This window comes from Dendrobium catenatum, unplaced genomic scaffold, assembly GCF_001605985.2.
Source record: "Dendrobium catenatum unplaced genomic scaffold, ASM160598v2 fragScaff_scaffold_1125, whole genome shotgun sequence".
NCBI lineage: Eukaryota > Viridiplantae > Streptophyta > Magnoliopsida > Asparagales > Orchidaceae > Dendrobium > Dendrobium catenatum.
In genome coordinates, this window is record NW_021319587.1 from 1233505 (window position 1) to 1253614 (window position 20110).

The 20110-nt window shown below is 34.7% G+C and overlaps 1 protein-coding gene across 1 annotated transcript; it reads left to right on the top strand.

Moving 5' to 3' along the window:
* The first annotated feature begins 6347 nt into the window (after positions 1-6347).
* On the top strand, positions 6348-15670 carry LOC110095585 (60S ribosomal protein L38). The gene is made up of 3 exons (XM_020821187.2): positions 6348-6490; positions 12477-12660; positions 15403-15670. Exons 1-3 carry the CDS (start codon positions 6488-6490, stop codon positions 15423-15425), a joined length of 210 nt encoding a protein of 69 aa, XP_020676846.1. The 5' UTR covers positions 6348-6487; the 3' UTR covers positions 15426-15670.
* The last annotated feature ends 4440 nt before the right edge of the window (positions 15671-20110 follow it).

A 20110-nucleotide genomic window follows, 5' to 3' on the forward strand; every position in this document is an offset into this window, starting at 1 on the left:
GGCCTAAATGCTTCATATTGAACTGCTGACTTAGTTTGGCAAGAATAGTCGTGACAGCAGTTGGATCATTCCCAGAGATGAGAATGTCGTCGACATATACAAGGAGGTAAATCCGACATTTGTTGTGATTGTAGACGAAGAGGGAGGGATCAGATTGGCTGTGAGAGAACCCGAGATGAAGAAGAGTGCTTGTGAACGTGTTGTACCACTGCCGCGGAGCCTGTTTTAGCCCGTAGAGAGCTTTGTTGAGATGACAGACGTAATCGGGATGTGTACTGTCTTCAAATCCTCGCGGTTGAGTCATATAGACAGTCTCCGTAATATGGCCGTGAAGAAATGCATTAGCCACGTCTAGTTGATGCACGGGCCAATGATGATGTAGTGCGATGGTGAGGAAGATCCGAATGGTTGGTAGTTTTTCTACCGGACTAAACGTCTCCATATAGTCGAGCCCATATTGTTGATGATTTCCTTGAGCTACCAACCGAGCCTTGTGCATAGCTATCGTCCCGTCAGCATGTCTCTTAGTTTTGTAGGTCCATTTACATCCAAGAATGGATGCATTTGGCGGTGGCTTGACCAAAGTCCATGTGCCTTGTTTTTGAAGTGCCAAAAACTCATTGGCCATAGCTTGACGCCACTCAAAATGTTTTGATGCTTCACTGTAGTTAGTTGGATCGGGAGAGGTATTTGGTTGATTGTACAGATGAAGCAGATTGAACTTGGTCGTGGGACGAAGTGAACCCGTCTTGCTGCGTGTTACCATATGATGAGATGGAACAAGAGACTGAGGAGAGGACGGAGCCGGTTGGTGTGCAACAACAGGCACCGGAATAGACGAGCTTGTGGAGGTACCTATATTGGGGGCAGTATTTTGACTTATAGGGTGAGGCTGCACATGATGTGGGCTATAAGATGGAACTGAGGTGGGGAGCAACACTGCTGGAGATAATTCTGTATTGTTAGTGGACACAGAGTGCGCTAAATCACTAAACGAAAACCTTTGTTCTTGAAATGTAATGTGGCGAGAGATTGTGATCTTGTTGGTTTTAATGCTAAGGCACTTGTATCCTTTATGCAGATCGGAGTATCCCAGAAATACATGCGAGGTGGCCTTTGGCTGAAGCTTGTGACGAGCTTGCGGTGGGATGAGGGGAAAACATTCGCACCCGAACACTCTGAGATGGGTGTATTGAGGTTTGCGATTGTGAATGCGTTCGAACGGCGACATGTTTTGAATGGTTGGAGACGGTAGTCTATTTATGAGATAGACTGCCGTGGTGACTGCATCGGCCCAGTATTTGTAAGGAACGGAGGCTGTGGCAAGTAATGTCCGAGTAGTTTCGATAATGTGGCGGTGTTTTCTCTCCACCACACCATTTTGTTCAGGTGTGTACGGGCATGAGAGTTGGTGTATAATGCCATGATGCTTGAGAAACGAACTAAAAGAGTTATTGACGAATTCCGTCCTGCCGTCCGTGCGAAGTATCTTTATCTTTCTGGAAGTGTAATTTTCTACCTGTGATTTAAAATGAATGAATGTATCAAATACTTCAGATTTAGTTTTTAATGGGAACAGCCATGTAAACCGGGAATAATCATCCACAAATATAACGTAGTAGCGGAATCCTTGATTGGATTCAACCGGAGCTGGGCCCCATACATCAGAGTGAATTAAAGACAGTAAGGATTGAGTGCTTCGTTCAATTTTATCAAAAACATTTTTATGACATTTGGACGAGTTACAGAAAGAACAAGAAATGTCACAATTTTGTGATGATACAGCAGAATTGCAGGAAGAAATAGAATTCAAAATGCGTTTATTTGGGTGACCCAGGCGTTGATGCCAGAGGACAGCCGACGAGATGTTGGCCGCAAGAGCAGTTGATCGCGGTAACTGTTTGCCGACAGGGATCCGATATAGTCCATCATCACATGTTCCGCGATGAATGACTTGTTGTGTCTTCATGTCCTTTAATGAGAAACCGTTAGGATCAAAGACAATCGAAATATCGTTATCGCGGTTTAGTTGAGAAATGGAAAGTAAATTGTACTGTATAGATGGAGAAAGCAAAATATGAGAGAGATTCAGCTTACGGGAAGGGGTCGGGAGTATACCCGCCCCTGTGTGGGAGACATTGACAGAACTGCCGTCGCCAATGGTCATCGTGTCCGACCCTTGATAAGGTGTGGAGATAGTCATGTTCTCAAGAGAGTTGGTAATGTGAGACGAGGCGCCCGAGTCTAAGAACCAACTTGGTTCGACAGAGTCTGCTCCTGCAAGAAGTGCTGAATTGGTGGTTCTTGAGGACGGGGTGTATTGCGGGTTGAGACGATGCCAGCACGTTTGCGCCGAGTGGCCTTTCTTGAGGCAGATCTGACAGATAACTGAAGTTGATGTCGATGTGCGAGGGCCATTTGAGTTATTGGAGTTGTTTCTGCCGCGAGCTCGCCGTCCTCTGCCCCGATAGTTGAACAGGGCAATGGTTGGATCCGACCGACCTGCTGTTTTGGCAGCATCAGAGGCTATATTAACCTCTTCACTTAACAGAAGGGGGTACAGTTGATCAAGTGAAATTGGTGTAAGCATAGTCCGTATAGACGTTTTGAAGGATTGATACGGTGGGGGAAGCCCATTGAGAATATACAGAATTATGTCTTCTGTATCTACCGTGGCGCCTGCAGCAGCAATCTGATCGACGAGTGATTTGATATCAGTCAGGTATTGAGTCATGTTGGAGTTCTTGAATGATATGTTGTGAAGTTCGTTCTTCAACTGAATGACCTTGGATCGGTTTGTCGCTTGAAATCGATTCTGGAGAGAGATCCATATTGATGTCGTTGTATCAAGATTGATCACATATGGAAGAACCTGAGCTGAGATCGTCGAACAGATGGAGGTGGCGATGTTCTGATCCGTGAGATGCCATTTGGAGAAGAGGGGATTCGAGATGTTTTCGCCGCCGTTGGATTGAACAGTCGGTGGAGGAGGGCCGGGAGATATGTCAAGAAAGCTTTGAAAGCCGTTAGCAGAGATGATTTCGAGAACTTGAGACCGCCAGAGAGAATAGTTATCGGCGGCGAGCGAGATCGTGACGACCTTCTTGATGTTGGAAAGAAGAAACTTCAGATTGGGTGAAATATTTTGTTCCGCCGGATCCGGCGTGGATGCAGAGATGCGAGCTTCCGTCTGAGAAGATGCGGATTGAGCCATTGCCAGGAATGCAACCTACTCTTGATACCATGAAGAACACGATGGCTAAAAGAAAGAGAGTATTTCTTGTATAAAGTGTAAAAGAGAATACTATTTTTCATATCAAGAGTGACAGCCATAGGTCTCTATAAATAGAGAGTAGACAGTACGGTTCAGAGAAAAAGAACCAATCAGGAGAGTACACGTTATCTACAGTACATAACATAAACCGAAAATTATAAATGGTAATTTTGTTGTTTTGTTTCTAATACACGGATTACTCCGGTTACAGTCAATCCTGTCTGACTCCGCCGCCGCCGACGAGTCCTCACGTCGTCGAACAATGCTCCACTGATCTTTATCTCTGTGCTCTACAACCCAAGTCAGTCAACAATTGGTCTTCAGTCTTCCCATTCCCACCAGTGACTTGATTAGGGCAGTTAGCATTGCTTGGGAAATAATTCTGATCCATAACAATAGGTTTCTGCACATTGTTTCTCATGGTTTGCCGGAAAGTAATTCCGCTAACAAAATAAGAGCTGCTATAAATATTTGAGAATGCTGAACTAGAAGAAAGGAAAGGGAAATTTACCGAAGAAAACAATTCCAAAGAATACAAATTCCCAAATCAGAGAAATACTTTACTAAACCCTATAAAAAGACACCCAAAACAGAATTGGACTCAGAAAGCTTGATATGCTGCGTTGAATGATCAGAGTTCGCAGCAGAATCACCGGCCAAAAGCTCCAGGTTGCCTAAGCCGAAGCTAAGACCGTCCATCCAAGGAGAAATTATTTTGTGCGGAATCCGGTTATAGAGCTGTGTTTGGATGCTTATATGTAAGCATCCAAGGGCCGAACCAGCTTTAATTTTCATGGGGCAACCTTATAAGTAAAAATGTATATAATCATTATCATTTGAGTGAGTAATGATTATTTGTACTTGAATATACGATACATTTTAAAAATATCATCAACATCTTGTATAATGACAATTATTCTTAAATCAAAATTAGTAAACAATATATCGGGGGTCCAAGAGAGACAGCGTCTCTTGAATAAATTTTGGTTGTAAAGTTATTTTTAGATCCTCTTTGTTATTTCTCTTTGTATTTAATTCATCGTTTCCTAACAATAATTCCTCTACACAATGTGTTTAATTATGTTGGGGACAATTGTCTAAAGACCATAATAAGTTAAAACTTTTAGGGGGGCAATTGCCTAAAATTCTTTGTAATATATTCTATTCAATAAAAACCCTACAAATTTCAAAATCTCATGTTTAAATTTTTTAGAAAATATTTAAATTATGCATAATCATAATCTCTATAACATATAAAAAGTTATGCGGTGAAAGCTTTACATATGCAAAATTAACCCCTTTTTTTGCTAACGGATATAAAATTTTAATCTAGATATTCGCTAAAATTTGCACATTTTTTAAAATTGAGGTGGACATTATGTGCTTTACCTCAAGATGAACAAGTTTCCCAACGAGATCGACGGACAAAAATAGCCCGAAGTCGACCAAAATCAGACTTTTATTTCTTTCTCTCTCCTCCTTTTATCTTATTTTACATTAGCTGATCTCTCTTTGGAAAAATTGAAGTGAAAATAATGCTTATCATATATATAACGTGGATTCTAATATTTTATTAAAGCATTAAAATTTTTTTCTAATAATTTAATATTAAAATATTATTTTTATCTAAATTCCTTTATAACTTCAAATACCAAAATTTTAAAAATTTTTAAAAAATATTCATAAACTAAAATAATTTATTTAGAAAATTATGGTGAAATCAATTTACAAAACAGATATCTAACGGTCCTAAATACCTCACTTGTGCCAACACGTACTAATTTCTTAATAAAATTCAACATTGCCAAAAAATTATAAAAAAATTAGTGAAGCTAAAACAAAATAGTATATATGTTCTAACAGAGACGGTTTGCGATTTAGATTTATTATGACTCCAAATAAATACTGACTGTTCTAAGTCAAAAATTTTTATAAGAAAATTTAGGGGTTTCATAGGGTTCGGGTCCAACCCGGGGCTGACCCACTATTCGAGTCAACCCAAACCCGACCTATTTTTGAACCCCGAAATCATCAAGTTCGGGTTAACCCGACCTTACCCGTAAATGTCGCGGTACTTATTCAACGAATGAGAAAAATCTCATAAATATGTGGTCGGGAGGTTGCGAGGAACAGTGGGATCGTCAGGAGTAGGGAGAGTCGGCGATGTCAGCTTTAGAGAGAGAGAGAGAGAGAGAGAGAGAGAGAGAGAGAGAGAGGAGGTGTTAGCTTCAGGCTGTGGGAGAGGGAGTGGTGAGTCGTCGGGGTAAAGGCTAACTGGCTAGGGTTTGGACTTCAGACAATTGGGGACGCCACGTCGACTTCAGGTGGCGGAAAACTAGGAGAGGAAGAGGAGGCGAGGAAGAGAGGCAGATGGTAAGATAACGATACGGCGACATTGGCTTCAGTCGGCATTGAATCGTGAGTTGCAGCTAGGAACGTGCAAACAACTGGGTAGGCACAGGTCAGTGGGTCACGGTTTACTCATTTAAACATTTGCTATTTATAATGGGTCACGAGTCATTTTTTGGTTTCTAGGTCAACCCAAACCCCACCCTATTTTACAAACGGGTCGAAATTCCTAATCCAAACCCTACCAAGTTCTGATTTGACTAGTTCGGGTTCGGGGAACCCGAACCCAAAATTTTTGGGTATGATTTAGGTCGAATTTTCGGGTCCTGTCAAATATTTACTAAGCTACCATCTCTTAAATAATATATTCTATTTCCTGTCTTCCAAAAATAACAAATTATTCTCATAAATTTCTTTTGCGATATAAATAGTTTAATAAAATTTACAATGTATTTAATATTAAGAGGATTTTCTTACCTATCTCATAATTTTTAATGTATAATATTTATACATCCAACTTAAAATTTAATTTTATTTAACAACACCTAAAATTTTAAATGATATAAAAATAATATTTTTAAAATAATCTAAAATTATTTTTAAAATATTATATAAATATAAGATGTATACAATGATGACATGACGTGGTATTTATGTAAATTCTCTAATATCAAATATTGAATTATTGCAAGCAACCGCATCCGCACAGCGAAGGCAGGGGCATTTAAGGTAATAAAAACTATCGAAAAGGGTAGCTTGGGATATATAACTTCCCTTTCGCAAGCTGGTGTAGCGTTGCTAGGGTTAGGAGACGCCGGCGCCTTCGCATCGCCTAGCTAAGAGTTTTCATCGAAGATTTTCGCAATGGTATCGTTCCCTTCGTTTTCTCTGACTATGTAATCGAAAGGAAGCAACTTTATTTTGTGGTGTTTATGTTCCCCGCTCTAGATGAATTTTTTTATGCGGTCCGTAGATCTAATTAGTTTAAACAAATTTGATTGATATCTTCATTAGCTATGTTTCCAAAAGTTCGCTATCTGTGCCCCATAGTTTTTCCCTCGTTTAATGATAGATTAAGTTGAAGCTTAGTTTTTCCCTCTTTTAATGATAGATCGAGTTGAAGCTATGATCGGTAAGGATCGTTCATGAATATTGAAACTTTAATGGGTGATGAAAGACCACTTGTATTTTTTTGGTGTTATTGTAATGAAACCCTTTTTTTTGTGTTATGATTTATTTTGTTGAACTGGAAATGTTTTTTTTTTAAATGTTAAATTTTCTTGTCTGGAAAGGCATTGCTATGATATAAAACTTGATTTAGTTGATTGTAATTCTTCAACTTACACAAAAAGAATTTGAAAAATTGTAACTTAATTGATACTTTTTTTGGTGCAGCCTTTTTTTAAAGGATAAACAAATAAGACGAACATGCCTTTCAATTTTTGATAGGCTAATGTTGTTATTGTTACCTGCTGATTTTGTTAATTTGTTATTATTGAAACTTGAAACTATGGTTCCTATGATAGGTTTTGGAAATAAGTCTTTTTTATTCTAGATTGCCCCTCTATGAGAAATGGATTGAATCATATGTGATAAGACGCAATAATTTAACCAGAGCTATGTCAAGTTTTCAAATTGATTATTGGTACACTCCCGCTCATTTCTATACAAGAAATTATCTGGGTTCACCTTTTTAGGCAGGCCAATAAAAAAGGTGAATGTTATGCTTTTTTTGCACGCAAAAGGTTTTAATTGGCTCACTAATCAAGTTATGATGTGGCCTGAGTTTTCGTGAATTTTTTTTTTGAAAGTGCAGCGTTTTTCTATCAAATTTACACCTAAAATGCCTTATAAAATGAAAATTCTTCTAGCTTATCTTGCTCTGATGTAAATTTAATTGATTGTCATGGGTTTCAACCCCTTGTGAATGATTTGCATTCTTTCTGTGAAGACCATTGTGTTTGCTGGTGTCCCATTTAGATATTTTTATTATAAGTTTTAAATCAAAACCATTCTCCTTACTAATATCATTAAAAGTTATGGCATGCATATTTTCAGGAACTTCTGAAATCTTTTGAACATTAGTTGTATTTCACAAAATGCTCAATTGTTGACTCCAATTGCATGCACGGATTTTTTTTTTTTTATTTCAAAGCATACAAAATTTTGAAAGGTTTAGAATGTAACACACTAGTTAATGATATTTAGAATGTATTGAATATTTTGATTAACTTAAAATTTAATATAATGTTGGCATCAATGTCAGTTGGTTGTTTTCTTTAAATATAATAATGCTTTATTTTGTACAATTTCTATTGCACTAAATTTGTTATACTTTTCTCATACAAAACTTGAAGTTTCGGGAAATGAAAGCTACCCTATTGATCATAGTTGTCAATGGCGCAAAATAGCGCGCGTCATGGCGCACGGCGCGACACACCTATGGCGCCATGTGCATGGCGCAGCGCAAACCTTCAAAATGGCGCGCGCTATTTGTGCCACATGCGCGCCATGGCGCACGGCGCAAAATAGCGCGCACCATTTGTTTTAAAATTTTTTTAATGTAATTATAAATATTTTTAAGATAATATATTTTCTTATTTTTAAATATATTAAAAGTATTAAGATAAATGTTAGATTGCATATTATTATCTTCTTAATGTTATTTTCTTTCATTTAAATATATTTTTGTTGTATGAAGATTGACTACTTATTGGACTTGAAATTATGTTGGATTGTTATTTTTTTGTATTGCCATTGTTTGCTTGTTATTATGATAGTTTGTCTTTCAATTTAATGATATTTCATATTCATGCTTATTATTTTATAATTTGCGCCATGTTCAAAATGGCGCGCGCCGCGCCGTGCGCTATGCGCCATGGCTCAAATAAAACCTTTGCGCCATGGTGCGCCATTCGCCATTAACAAGTATGATATTGATGAATATCAATGTGTTTTAAACAATTCTAATGCAAATCTCTACCAATTTAATGGTTCTATTCCATGGGATGAAATAATGGTAGTTGTCCAATTAAAAGTGAATTAGATTATTGTGTTTTAAATAAAATAAAATAAAATAAGTGTGAATATAGTTTTGATGATTGATGGAATGGGGAAGGTAGTAGGCAATCGATGAGAGGGACTAGAGGTGTGAGAGCTTCTATGGTTTGGAATGGAAGGGGATTTGAGTGCTTTGCTTTAGAAAAAAAGGTTTTAGCAGTGATTTTAACAAACTACAAATTGCAATAGTTAAGACTACTGTAAATTAACAATAGTGATAAAAATCATAATAATTAGTCAAAAGTTATAGTAGTTTTCAAATTGATGCGAGAAAATGCTATCTTAGGTGTAAGTTTAGTGGTATATATAGATATAATTTCTAATATTTAAGTTGAGCAGTTAAATGTAGAAGTGACTTGGAAGTTGTGATAAGATTATATTAGAGAGGATTAAAGGTAAATGTTATAAAATTGCAATTACGCTAATGATGATATATGGATTTAAAAGGTGTATGTAAAGAAGTCAATACTATTTAAGTTGATATTTCAAAAAAAGAATGCTAAGATAATTGTGAGATAAAATTAGCAAGGATAAATTAATGAACGATTATATTCGAAGAAATGTGGAGCGATATTTATCAAATGTAATGTTATTAAAAAAAAGTCTTAGATGATTTGGACATGTATAATGAAAGGTAGATAATATGCTTGTTAGACACACTAATAAATTTAATAACATGAAATTATAAAAGAAATGGGTTTAACCTAATGTTACATGGGTAGAACTTCAAATTGGGTTGAGAAGTTTTTAGTACTTGCAAAACTCAATATGAGTAAATGAAAAATAAGTTATTGTAATGGTGACTCTAAAATAGTTAATATATGACTAATGATGATGATGAAATTAAAAAAAAAAATACATAAAATATCTAAATTTATTTTAAATAAATATTAAATAAAATAAATAAATAAAAAGAAAAACAAAACATAAACATGCATAATCTAAGTTGTCACTAGGGGGTTATTTGTTTTGGTGATTAGGTTTGTAGTTTTGTAGGGTAAAAGAAATATATATGTTGATTTTTTTACGTGTTTGATTGAAGTAAGACAAATTTATAGTATTTTAATAGTATATTTGTAATTCCCTAAAATGTCAATTTTTGACTAATTTGGAATTCATTAAAAAGTAGTGACTTCCAAATACAAGACCTCTCTACATGCACCTCTTTGTCCATGCTGCATGACCTCATCCTCATTGAACAAACACGACCTTGTAGCCATTGATCTTAGAGTTGCCGACTCTAACCTCGCACAACAATGACATCCTCATGTGACCCTAACTTTTTCCTGTCATCGCTCGCATGACCTTGTCATCGACCCCACAATCCTTTATCATCCATGTCCTGCACACCTACACGAAGCCACAAAGCCCATTTTACGAAGCCACGAAGCCACGAAGCCACAAAGCCCATTTTTTTGTAGGTTGCCATCTCTATTATTCCTTAAACTAAGTAATATATTTCTTTTTCAACCATTCAAATACAAAAAAAACCATGGATTTATTTTGCAATTGTGGAAAAAAATCCTAGCCAAAACATCTAAGTTGCTTTTCTATCTATAGAAGGGGCATTACCGGTATTTAGGTGATACAAGCTATAGAAAGATTGACCAAGGATATATAACTCCTTTTCCACAAGCTTGTGTTGTGTTGCTAGGGTTTGGATGCAAACCACCTTCAAATCAACTTGGTTGAGTGTGCCTCTAGGATTTTTACTATGAGTGTTAATATTTGACACGACCCAAAAATCGGACCCAAACTCGACTCAAAAAATCCAAATTTGGGTAAACCCTTTTAGCAAATGTGTCAGGTAGAGTTCCATTTTTTGACCCGTTTTGAAAAATCTGGTAAGGTATAGGTCAACCCGTTAATCCAAAAATGATATGCGTATTGTTCATACTCACACTTTTCAATTTTCACTCAAACTCTCATTGTTCCGCACCACGTGCCCAGCTCACCCTCACACCGCGTGTCCATCTCATGCGCGCACCACACATGGCTAACTCGTGCCCACACGGCTACATCGTTGCCCTCGGCTAGCACGTCTCACCAATCGCCTCGCCCTCACCACATCCCCCACACAGCATGTCTCTCCTCGCTCGCCTGTTGCCCGTACCTCATGCGTCTCGCCTTGTTCTCGCAACGCGGCCTGCTCTATGCTATGCGCGAATTAAGTCGAGTCGGGTCAACTCGGTAACCCGGTGGGTCGGGTCTGGGTTGGAATTTTTTACCCGTTTGCAAAAATGGATCAGGTTCGGGTATATTGTTTGACCCAAACCCAACCCGCAACCCATTTTTTACACCCTTAATTTTTCAATGGTGTATTTTCCTGCATTTTATGTTGCTATTTCTAAATCAAAAGGATGTTTATTTTGTGGCGTTCATGCTCCATGCTCTAGATGAGTTGTTTATGAGGTCCATCGATCTAATTATGTTAATCATATTTTGATTGACTCTGTTTATGAGGTCCATCAATCTAATTATGTTAATCATGTTTTGATTGACTCTGTTCAATTTATATTTTCATTGGTTCTATTTCTAGAAGTTTTCTATCTACGCCCCATAAAATTTCACTCTAAAGCCACGATTTGCTTGGTGTTATCGTTATTAAGCCAATTGAATGTACTATGATTTATTCTGCTGAATTGGAAATGCAGTTTTGGTGCTAAATTTGCTCTTCCCCTGTATGCCATTGCTATTGCTATAAAACCTGCTTGAATTAACTGTGCTTCTTCCACATTTGCTAATAGAATATGGAATGTTGCATTATTGATGCTTCTTTTACTGTAATATTTTTGAAGAGGAGAAACAAAGAAGATGCCATGCCTTTCAATTTTAGATCGGCCAATGTGTTATTGTTATCTTTTTATTCTGTTAATTTGTTATGATTGAAATTTCGAACTGTGAGCCTTTTAATTGGTTTGGTCAATAAGATTTTTTTTATTCTATAATTTTTCCTCTATAAGAGGTGGATTCAATTATAAGACAATCTTTTACCCAAAAGCTAATTCGAGTTTTCAAATTAATTATTGCTAAACTCCCTCACAAATATATACAAGAAGGGGAATGTGATGCACTTTTACTTGGGAAAGGGTTTTGTTACTTCACTTAATCAATCCTGATTTGTCAGGAGTTATTGTGCAGATTTTTTCTGGGAATGTTGCAATTTTTATTTCAAAATTTGACTCCTGGCATGCCCCATAAAATGAAACTTCTTCGAGCATAGCTTGCCTTAATGCAAATATAATCGATTTTTTTCTGATTGAATCCTTTATGTAGTTTGCATTCTTTTTGTGTAGTCCGTTATGTGTGTGGGTTTCCCATTTAGAGCTTGTTATTATAAACTTTAAATCAAAATCATCTACTCTCTTTATAATATTATTAAAATGAATTATGTACATGATTTGAAGAACTTCAAAATATTTTGAACATTAATTGAATGTCACAAATTTGTCCAATGTTTGACTCCAATTGCATGAAATGATATTTGTGATTTCAAAGCTTATAAATTTTTAAATGGTTTAGAATGAAACACACGAGTGAGGATATTTAGATTACATGGAATGATTTGATTAGTAAAATATATGCGAAAATTGGAATTTCAATACAATGTGGTCATCCATATAAGTTGGCCATTTTCTTTTAAATTAATAATGTTTTATTTCGTTCGTTTTTTCATATTACTTTTAAAACGTTCTATTTGACTTTGCCAGTTCAGAAAACAGATTAGATTTCTTAATCAGTTTGAATAAATTTCTGCTTTTTTGTTGATTTTTGTACTTGTTTGTTGATCCAGCCGAAGCAGATCAACGAGATCAAGGATTTCCTTCTTACGGCTAGAAGGAAGGATGCTCGTTCTGTTAAGATCAAAAGAAGCAAGGGTGTTGTGAAGTTCAAGGTTAGATGCTCGAGGTATCTTTACACTTTGTGTGTGTTTGACTCTGAGAAGGCTGATAAGCTCAAGCAATCTCTTCCCCCAGGTAAGCTATATTGATAAGTTTTTTTATTTTATTATAATGTATACCCGGGCATTGTGCTTTACATATCTAAATGGTTTTTGACATTTGTCTATCCAGCTTTTGTTAATTGTTTGTTGTGAATTAATACTCTATTATATACTAGTTAGCTCTACAAATAAGTTTTTTTTCAACTCCTCTACTCTAATCAACAAGAAGAATATGATCAGCAAAAAGCATAAATCAGTGAACATCCTTTTGTAAATGTCTAGTAAGAACATCCTTGACTAAAGCAAAAAGATATGTGTTTAATGTTAATCCTTGATGTAATCCAATTGAAATAGAAAAATACTTGGTCAAACAACCTTATGTTTGAACACAAGTAATAACTCTTGCATATATATTTTTAATGACTTGAATATAAGCATTATTAACTCACTTCTTTTCTAGAACTCTCCATAGCACTTCTCTTGGGATTTATCATATGCTCTCTCTTTAAATCAATAAATTTCTTATGTAGATTCTTCTTATTCTCTCTATACTTCTCCATCAAACCTCTCTCAAAATATATATTGTCCATAGTAGACCTACCCGGCATGAATTCAAATTGATTGTGAGAAACATGAGTGTGACATTGTAACTATGCTCAATGACTTTCTCCCATTATTTTAAATTGTCACATTAACTTAATTTCTCTATAATTCACTCACTCTTGTGCATCACATTTATTCTTAAAAATGGGAATCAACACACTCCTCCACATATCTGACATCTTTTTAGTCGTTAAAATAATATTGAAAAGTTTTGTAAGCCATCTCTTAAGCATTTCCACACTTCTATTGGAATACATCTGGTCCAACTGCTTTCCTACATTTTATTTTCTTTAAAATCTCTCTAATTTCGGTTTTACTAATATGATGATAAAAACAAAATTCTCTATTTTCATTTAGGGTGCTAAGGTCATTAAATCCAATAGTATTCTCATAATCTTTATTGAGATATACTTAGTTCCATATCATGAAAACATAAATCACAAAATCGCATATAAAATAAATCTCTATTCTTTGTAAAATGAAAGTTTGAAATAAGATTCAAAGTAAGCGCACACTTAAAATTTAAATATGCAAATGGGGGGATGCGAATGAGGGGCGGTTGACCTAATGGAATATATATTAGGCATAATATAAGATATTATATTAATATAACTTATATTAGATATAATATAAGATATATTAGATATTTAATGTATTACTATAATTATTTTTTACAATAACTCATTGAGAGGCATGCCTCAGATGCCTAGATGCAGAAAGCTTCAAAGCATAGGCCTCAGTTACAAAAGCGGCAAGCCTTTTTGGCGACATTGCAGCTCACATTTGAGGCATTTTGTGTGCGCATAAAATCAAGTTATGCCTTGATGATTATGTTAAACAATTTATAAATTCTATTGTAGATATGTTTGGAATGAAAACATTACTCACTCGTAACCAGTGATAAACTCTTTTGTTCTCTCATTCTAAATCCCGGCTCCTCCACTCAATAAATTGTTTGTTGATTTGTTATGTAGGATTAATTAGAGAAAAAAATGGTGGTACTTAGAGGAAGCAACCCAACCTTGCTAAGAATTATGCAGTAGTAGTCAGAGGCCTTTTTCTCTTTTGAAACTAACTATGCCATTTTTTTCTCTTGACACCGGGCCAAATTGGCATCAGGGTAGAACATCACCTCTGCTTTGCTCAAATATCATCGTCGACTACGTATGTTTTTATATTTTGGGGCATGCTAGTGAGGACTAATTCATTTTGTAGTGAATGAATTAGATAGTCAAGAATATACTTGCAGGCCTGAGTGTTCTGCAGTTGTCAAGCACCTAGCGCCGGTACCTAAACGGGCCTTCTTGGTACTTAGATCTGATAATATAGTTGCACTCCATTTCGGCTTGCTTCTCATGTGAATTTTAAGGCTCTTATTTGTCAGTGGTGTGGTATACCACAATGGGTTTATTAGTTTTGGATAAGGGTGTAAATGAGTCGAATTGATATCAAGCCACTCGTAATTTGAACTTGAGCTTGACGAATTAAATGAGTTCTAGTTTGGCCTTGAACTCAATTCCATGGGTTTCAGTTGGGTAACGAGTTGGCTCATTTTTATTATAAAAGATAGAAGATGAATCTGGTTTAAATAACTGTTATAATAAAAAATAAAAAAAGGAGAAATCATTAAATATCAACCTGAAAAAAAGTATAAATATATAATTCTTACAATATTGTAATAAATTTATACCTAAACTATTGAATTCTAATGAATTTTAAATGTATTTTATATTAAACATTTTTAAACTATTCAGCTTACTAATTGAGTTCAGGTTAGCTCAAATTTGATTTATTAGTTTATCAAGTTTTGCTCACTAGTTATTTGTAGAGCAAAGCTTAAGTTGGCTCGACTCTATTACGCTCCCTTTGAGATGCTATATTTTTCGGCATTCTTGTTGGACAAGAATGCTCTCTGGCAGTACTATTGTGATTTTGTGAGAAAGGTTGCCAAACATGCTTGTATGGTGCTATTTTACTGTATATTGAAGTAGCTTTTTAGTTAAAAATTTAAAATTTTTGTACTTAAAAAGCTGCTTCAAGTAGCAAAAATTTTTTTTTTCGAAGTCTAAGTATCATTGTCTTTCATTCGAAGATTTGTATAGACAGCACATTATATAGCTTTATTCTTTCTCCGAAATATAGATCTCAAGGTTTTAATTCTCTTATTTTGCAGGTTTGAGCGTGCAGGATCTGTAAGGATGAGTCTATCATCTTACTTTCTAGTTAACATCTGGCAGAAGTTTTAAGTTTTCCTTGTCATGTTCCTGTTTCCTTTTCAATGGAGTTGTAAAACTTATATTCGTCTTTTTTGCAATGAGACCTTGGTTTATTCTTCATCCACCCAATCATGCTGAACTCATAGATCACAGTCCTACTATGCTTTGCTTAGAGACTATCTGTTTCAAATTGTTTTAATGAGATTCTCCTATGGTTTTTGTTTATTTTTTAGTTTGTTAAAATAACCATCAAATGTAGTTTGTTTCTTAGTGCAATAAGAACAGGAGGAAGTGAGCCAAAACTGTTGGAAAACTTTCATATTGTTTGTTCATTAAACTTAAGTTTCGTTTGGGATGATCTTTTTACTGCTTCTTAAAAGGAGCTTTTCAGTACAAAAAATAAAATGTGTGCGCTAAAAAGTTGCTTTAAGAAAAAAAAAGTCATCCCAAATGACGTCTTATGCTTCATTTGGGATTGCTTTTTACTGCTTCATGAAGCAGCTTTTTAGTACATAAAATTTATTTTTTTTGCTAAAAAGTTGTTTTAAGAAGTAGCAAGAAAACCGTACCAAACGAAGCCTTAATAACAATAATAATAGTAATTAACAGTCGTAGCTTATGAAATTCTTTTAAGCTTTCCAAATTCAATTTGTATGTAGCCTTCCCAGTTACATAAATTTTGTTCTTGCATGCATATCTTTGATGGTTTTGATTGCAGGAAGAAAAGTTCCACATTTTTCAGTATTTTTAAGCATTATAGAACCTGAAAATGCGTTATTCATATATATATTTTTAGGGAATAAATGCCTGATGGTTTTTATTGTTAAAACATACAGAGATAAAAGTTGTGCCTGTTTACATATAATGATGTTTGATGTTGATGAAAATAATTGATTTTGTTCCTATTTGTGTTTGGATATTTTAATGATGAGAAAAAGGGTGAATTGGTCATTTTGATTTTGATTTATTTTTAATGATCAAAATATTTTCTAATTATATTAAAGTATCAATTTGATTTTTTTTTAAATATGGATTAAATTAGACATTTTATGGGATTATATGGGTATCAATATAAAAAGTCAAGGGATTAAATTTAAAATTTTAAATGTTTAGGGTTTAGGAATAAATGAACCTCTCTCTCTCTCTAACCCTCTAACCTAGTGGGTGGGTAGGATGTGAGAGCGAAGGCTAGCCGAAACGAAGGAGCCGAAGTCTAACATCAACGAAGAAATGCAGTTGGGATTTCACTCCTTTTCACGCTAGAGAGTTGTAGTATATTTAGAATTCGCTTGATTTGAGCGGGTTTCAAATACACCGCAAATATGTTACCATTGGCGTGCAGGGAGTGGATTTTCTTGTTTGCAGAATCAAGTGAACGTCCTCATGCCAAGTATCAGAGCCGAACGGAATTGGAGAAATAGCAAATCCGGGGTAAAACGACTCCTCACGTGAAGCAAGAGGAATAAATGAAGAAGTGTTCCCACGGGTTGTTCCCTCTTTCTTGCCTGGTGGGAAATTCTTGGGCGAGTAGGACGCGAGAGCGAAGGCTTGCCAAAAATGAATGAGGCAAAGTCGAACATCAACTAAGAAATGCAGTTGGAATTTCACACCTTTTCAAACAACAAAGTTGCAGTGTATTTAGAGCGGGTTTTGAATACACCGCAAATATTTTGCCAAGCAAGTTCAGAATCTTTATTCTAATACCGTAACATTACTCTGTGTCGCGCCAAATGCTAAAATATTAGAAATGCGCGCCTAAAAAGTTGCTTCATAAAGCTGTTAAAAAATAGTCCCAAATCAAACCTAAATCTGCTGAACAAATACATTTTTTAATATAAATAACTAATTTTTAAATAAAATATAAAATAAAAATTTGATTAAAAAAAAGACGTTAAATTTCTTCCCCGCCGGACAAGTTTGACGCGTCAATAAATCCAGCCATTCGGCCACCGACGACATTTTGACGATGGTGATACGTTTACTTTATTCAAGACACCCTTTGTACGGCTGTGATTTCTCCACTGTGGTCGTAGGTGGAAACTAATCTTTCAACTAATTGGATTCGTTTCAAATTTAAAAAAAAAAAGAAGCTTTCTAATTCGTTTTGACGCAAAAGTTTGATCAGTATTACTATTTTGTTTCAAAATTTTATTTTTTAAAACATAAATTATTAATAAGCATTCTTTAATTTAAAATTTCTTTTAAATTATAAATTGATATGCTACAAAAATTTATCTGATCAACCACAAAATTAAATGCAAATTTTGAATTGAAATTTTTTAAAAGTAAATTCAGTTTCACAAAATGCAAATTTAAGGCTTCGTTTGGGATGACTTTCTTACTACTTTCTAAGGCTTTGTTTGGGGCGGCTTTCTTGTTGCTTCGTAAAACAACTTTTGAAATTTTTGTACCAAAAAGTTGTTTTAAGAAGTAATAAGAAAGTCATCCCAAACTAGGCCTAAAACAGCTTTCAAGTAAAAAAATTTATTATTCTAAAATTTTTTATACTAAAAGGTTGTTTAGAAAATAGTAAAAAAGTTATCCCAAATGAAGCATGAGTAAATTTATAATAAAAACAAATGTTTTAACTAAATCCCAATGACAAAAAAAAAAAAAAAAAAAGTTTTTTGATCAGTCCAAATGAGCCAAAATCAAACGCTTAAAACATAATTGGAAATTTTATGATATTATTTAATGGATCAAATTAATGATCTTTGAATTATGTGCGCTTATAATAAAAATGAGTATCTCGATTATGTGTGCTTATAATAAAAATGAGCATCTCGACAAGAATAATCCAATGAACTCAAGATTACTCGGTTTTAATGTTTTAGACACACTTAAATAGTAAAAAACGTTATATAATTAAGAGAGTTAATAAGGTTCACCTAATAGTGTTTGACGGTTTGGTTTAAAATTATCAAAATGCCATTTCACAAAATTATAAATAGACTCTCATTTTTTATATTAAAGGGATCATGAATATGAAGAAAGTTTGAAGATCTAAAGAACTTTATAGCTTAGTGTAACATTCAATGTAGATGATTGCCTCCAACTATAGCTTTGTCCAACTATCTTTGCTCAACTGTGATTTTGCTCCACCATTGCAATCGATTGTTATCGCCCGATAATTTTCACTCAACCATCATCGATTGATTTTCTATCCTGAAACTATCATTGTTTGATTGTCATCTTCAAACCGTAGTCACTCGGTTGCAATGTATTTTTCGTTACAACTGAAAAAGATGTGATTATAAAATTAAGAGCACTTGTTTAATCTCCTATAGTTATAGTAGATATTGTAAGAGAAGAAGCAGAGGGAGCATGACAGTAGATGATGATCATGAGACAGCGGTCTAATGGCGACTCTCAAATGATAGAGAATGAAATATCATAGATGAGTGATAGTGGTTAGATAACAATGGTAGTCCGACAACGACTTGGTCCAATGACAGTGGTTCAGTGATAGCTAATAGTGACTGTAAGCTTCGAACATCGGGTAGATCATTAGAGTTCTTTATATCTCAAAGCTTTCTCCATTATCAAGTCTAATATGGAAGATTAACATTTTGATAATTTTAATCAAAATTTCATAACACTCCATAGAATAGCTCATCTCAAATCCTTTGATTACTAAATAATTTATTCAGCATTTAAGTGTTATAATGGCCTCAAAATTTGAGTGATATTTAGCTTATTGGATTAATCTCATCGAGCTGCTCCATTTGATTATAAGCATGTGAATTTTGGAGATCGTTTAATCCTTTAATCAATTCTCCAAAATTTTTAGCCTTATCTCAAGTGCTTTGTTTGAATACAAAGTGGTTTAAAAATATATATTTAATCTTAAAAAAAAAATTTCTTGTATAAAATTATAATTTTAAAAAACAATACGAGGAGGTGCGATTGTTCCCTAGACATTAACGTGAACATCCCCTCGAGATATGAACCAAATAAATTCTCTAAAATTATAATCTCAACTTTTATTAAAGTCGGCACATCAATGGAAACAAAAATTATTAAAAAGTTTACCTAGTTACTCTAATTTCATGATCATAAAGATTTTAAAGGGCTCTAAAAATATAAAAAATTGAGTCTAGAACATAAAAAAAATAGACATGATTTAGCCCAAAATCAAACCCAAAATGGGTCATGTTGATCGATTGACCAACGATCACCATTGTCGCTGCAAGCGATATCAATTATTGTTGCACATGAGCGCTCATTATCGGGCACACACATGTGTGATGCTGTAGTAAGAATTAATTTTTTAATAAAAAATATAAAATAATTATAATCATTAAATAAAATATATTTTATAAATATTTTTTAAAATGAAATATATTTTATTTTTTAGTTTTTCTATCTAATATATATTTTATAATTTCTTTTTCTAAATATGATCAAAAGGACTGTATTTGACGAACAACAGTGATCAGAAAGACTGTTGTTTAATAACAGAGGTTGGAAGGATCGTAGTCGATGACAGTGATCAGGAGAAAATCTTGCGATAATTGGTCGAGCGTAAGTCTCACAACACTTGGTGACTAGACGGAAGTCTGGAGACAACCAGTGGTTGGACATAAATCTAGCATCATTTGGTGTCCGGGCATAATTTCAGCGACAATTTGTGGCTTGGCTGAGGTCCGACAAAATCCAGACAAT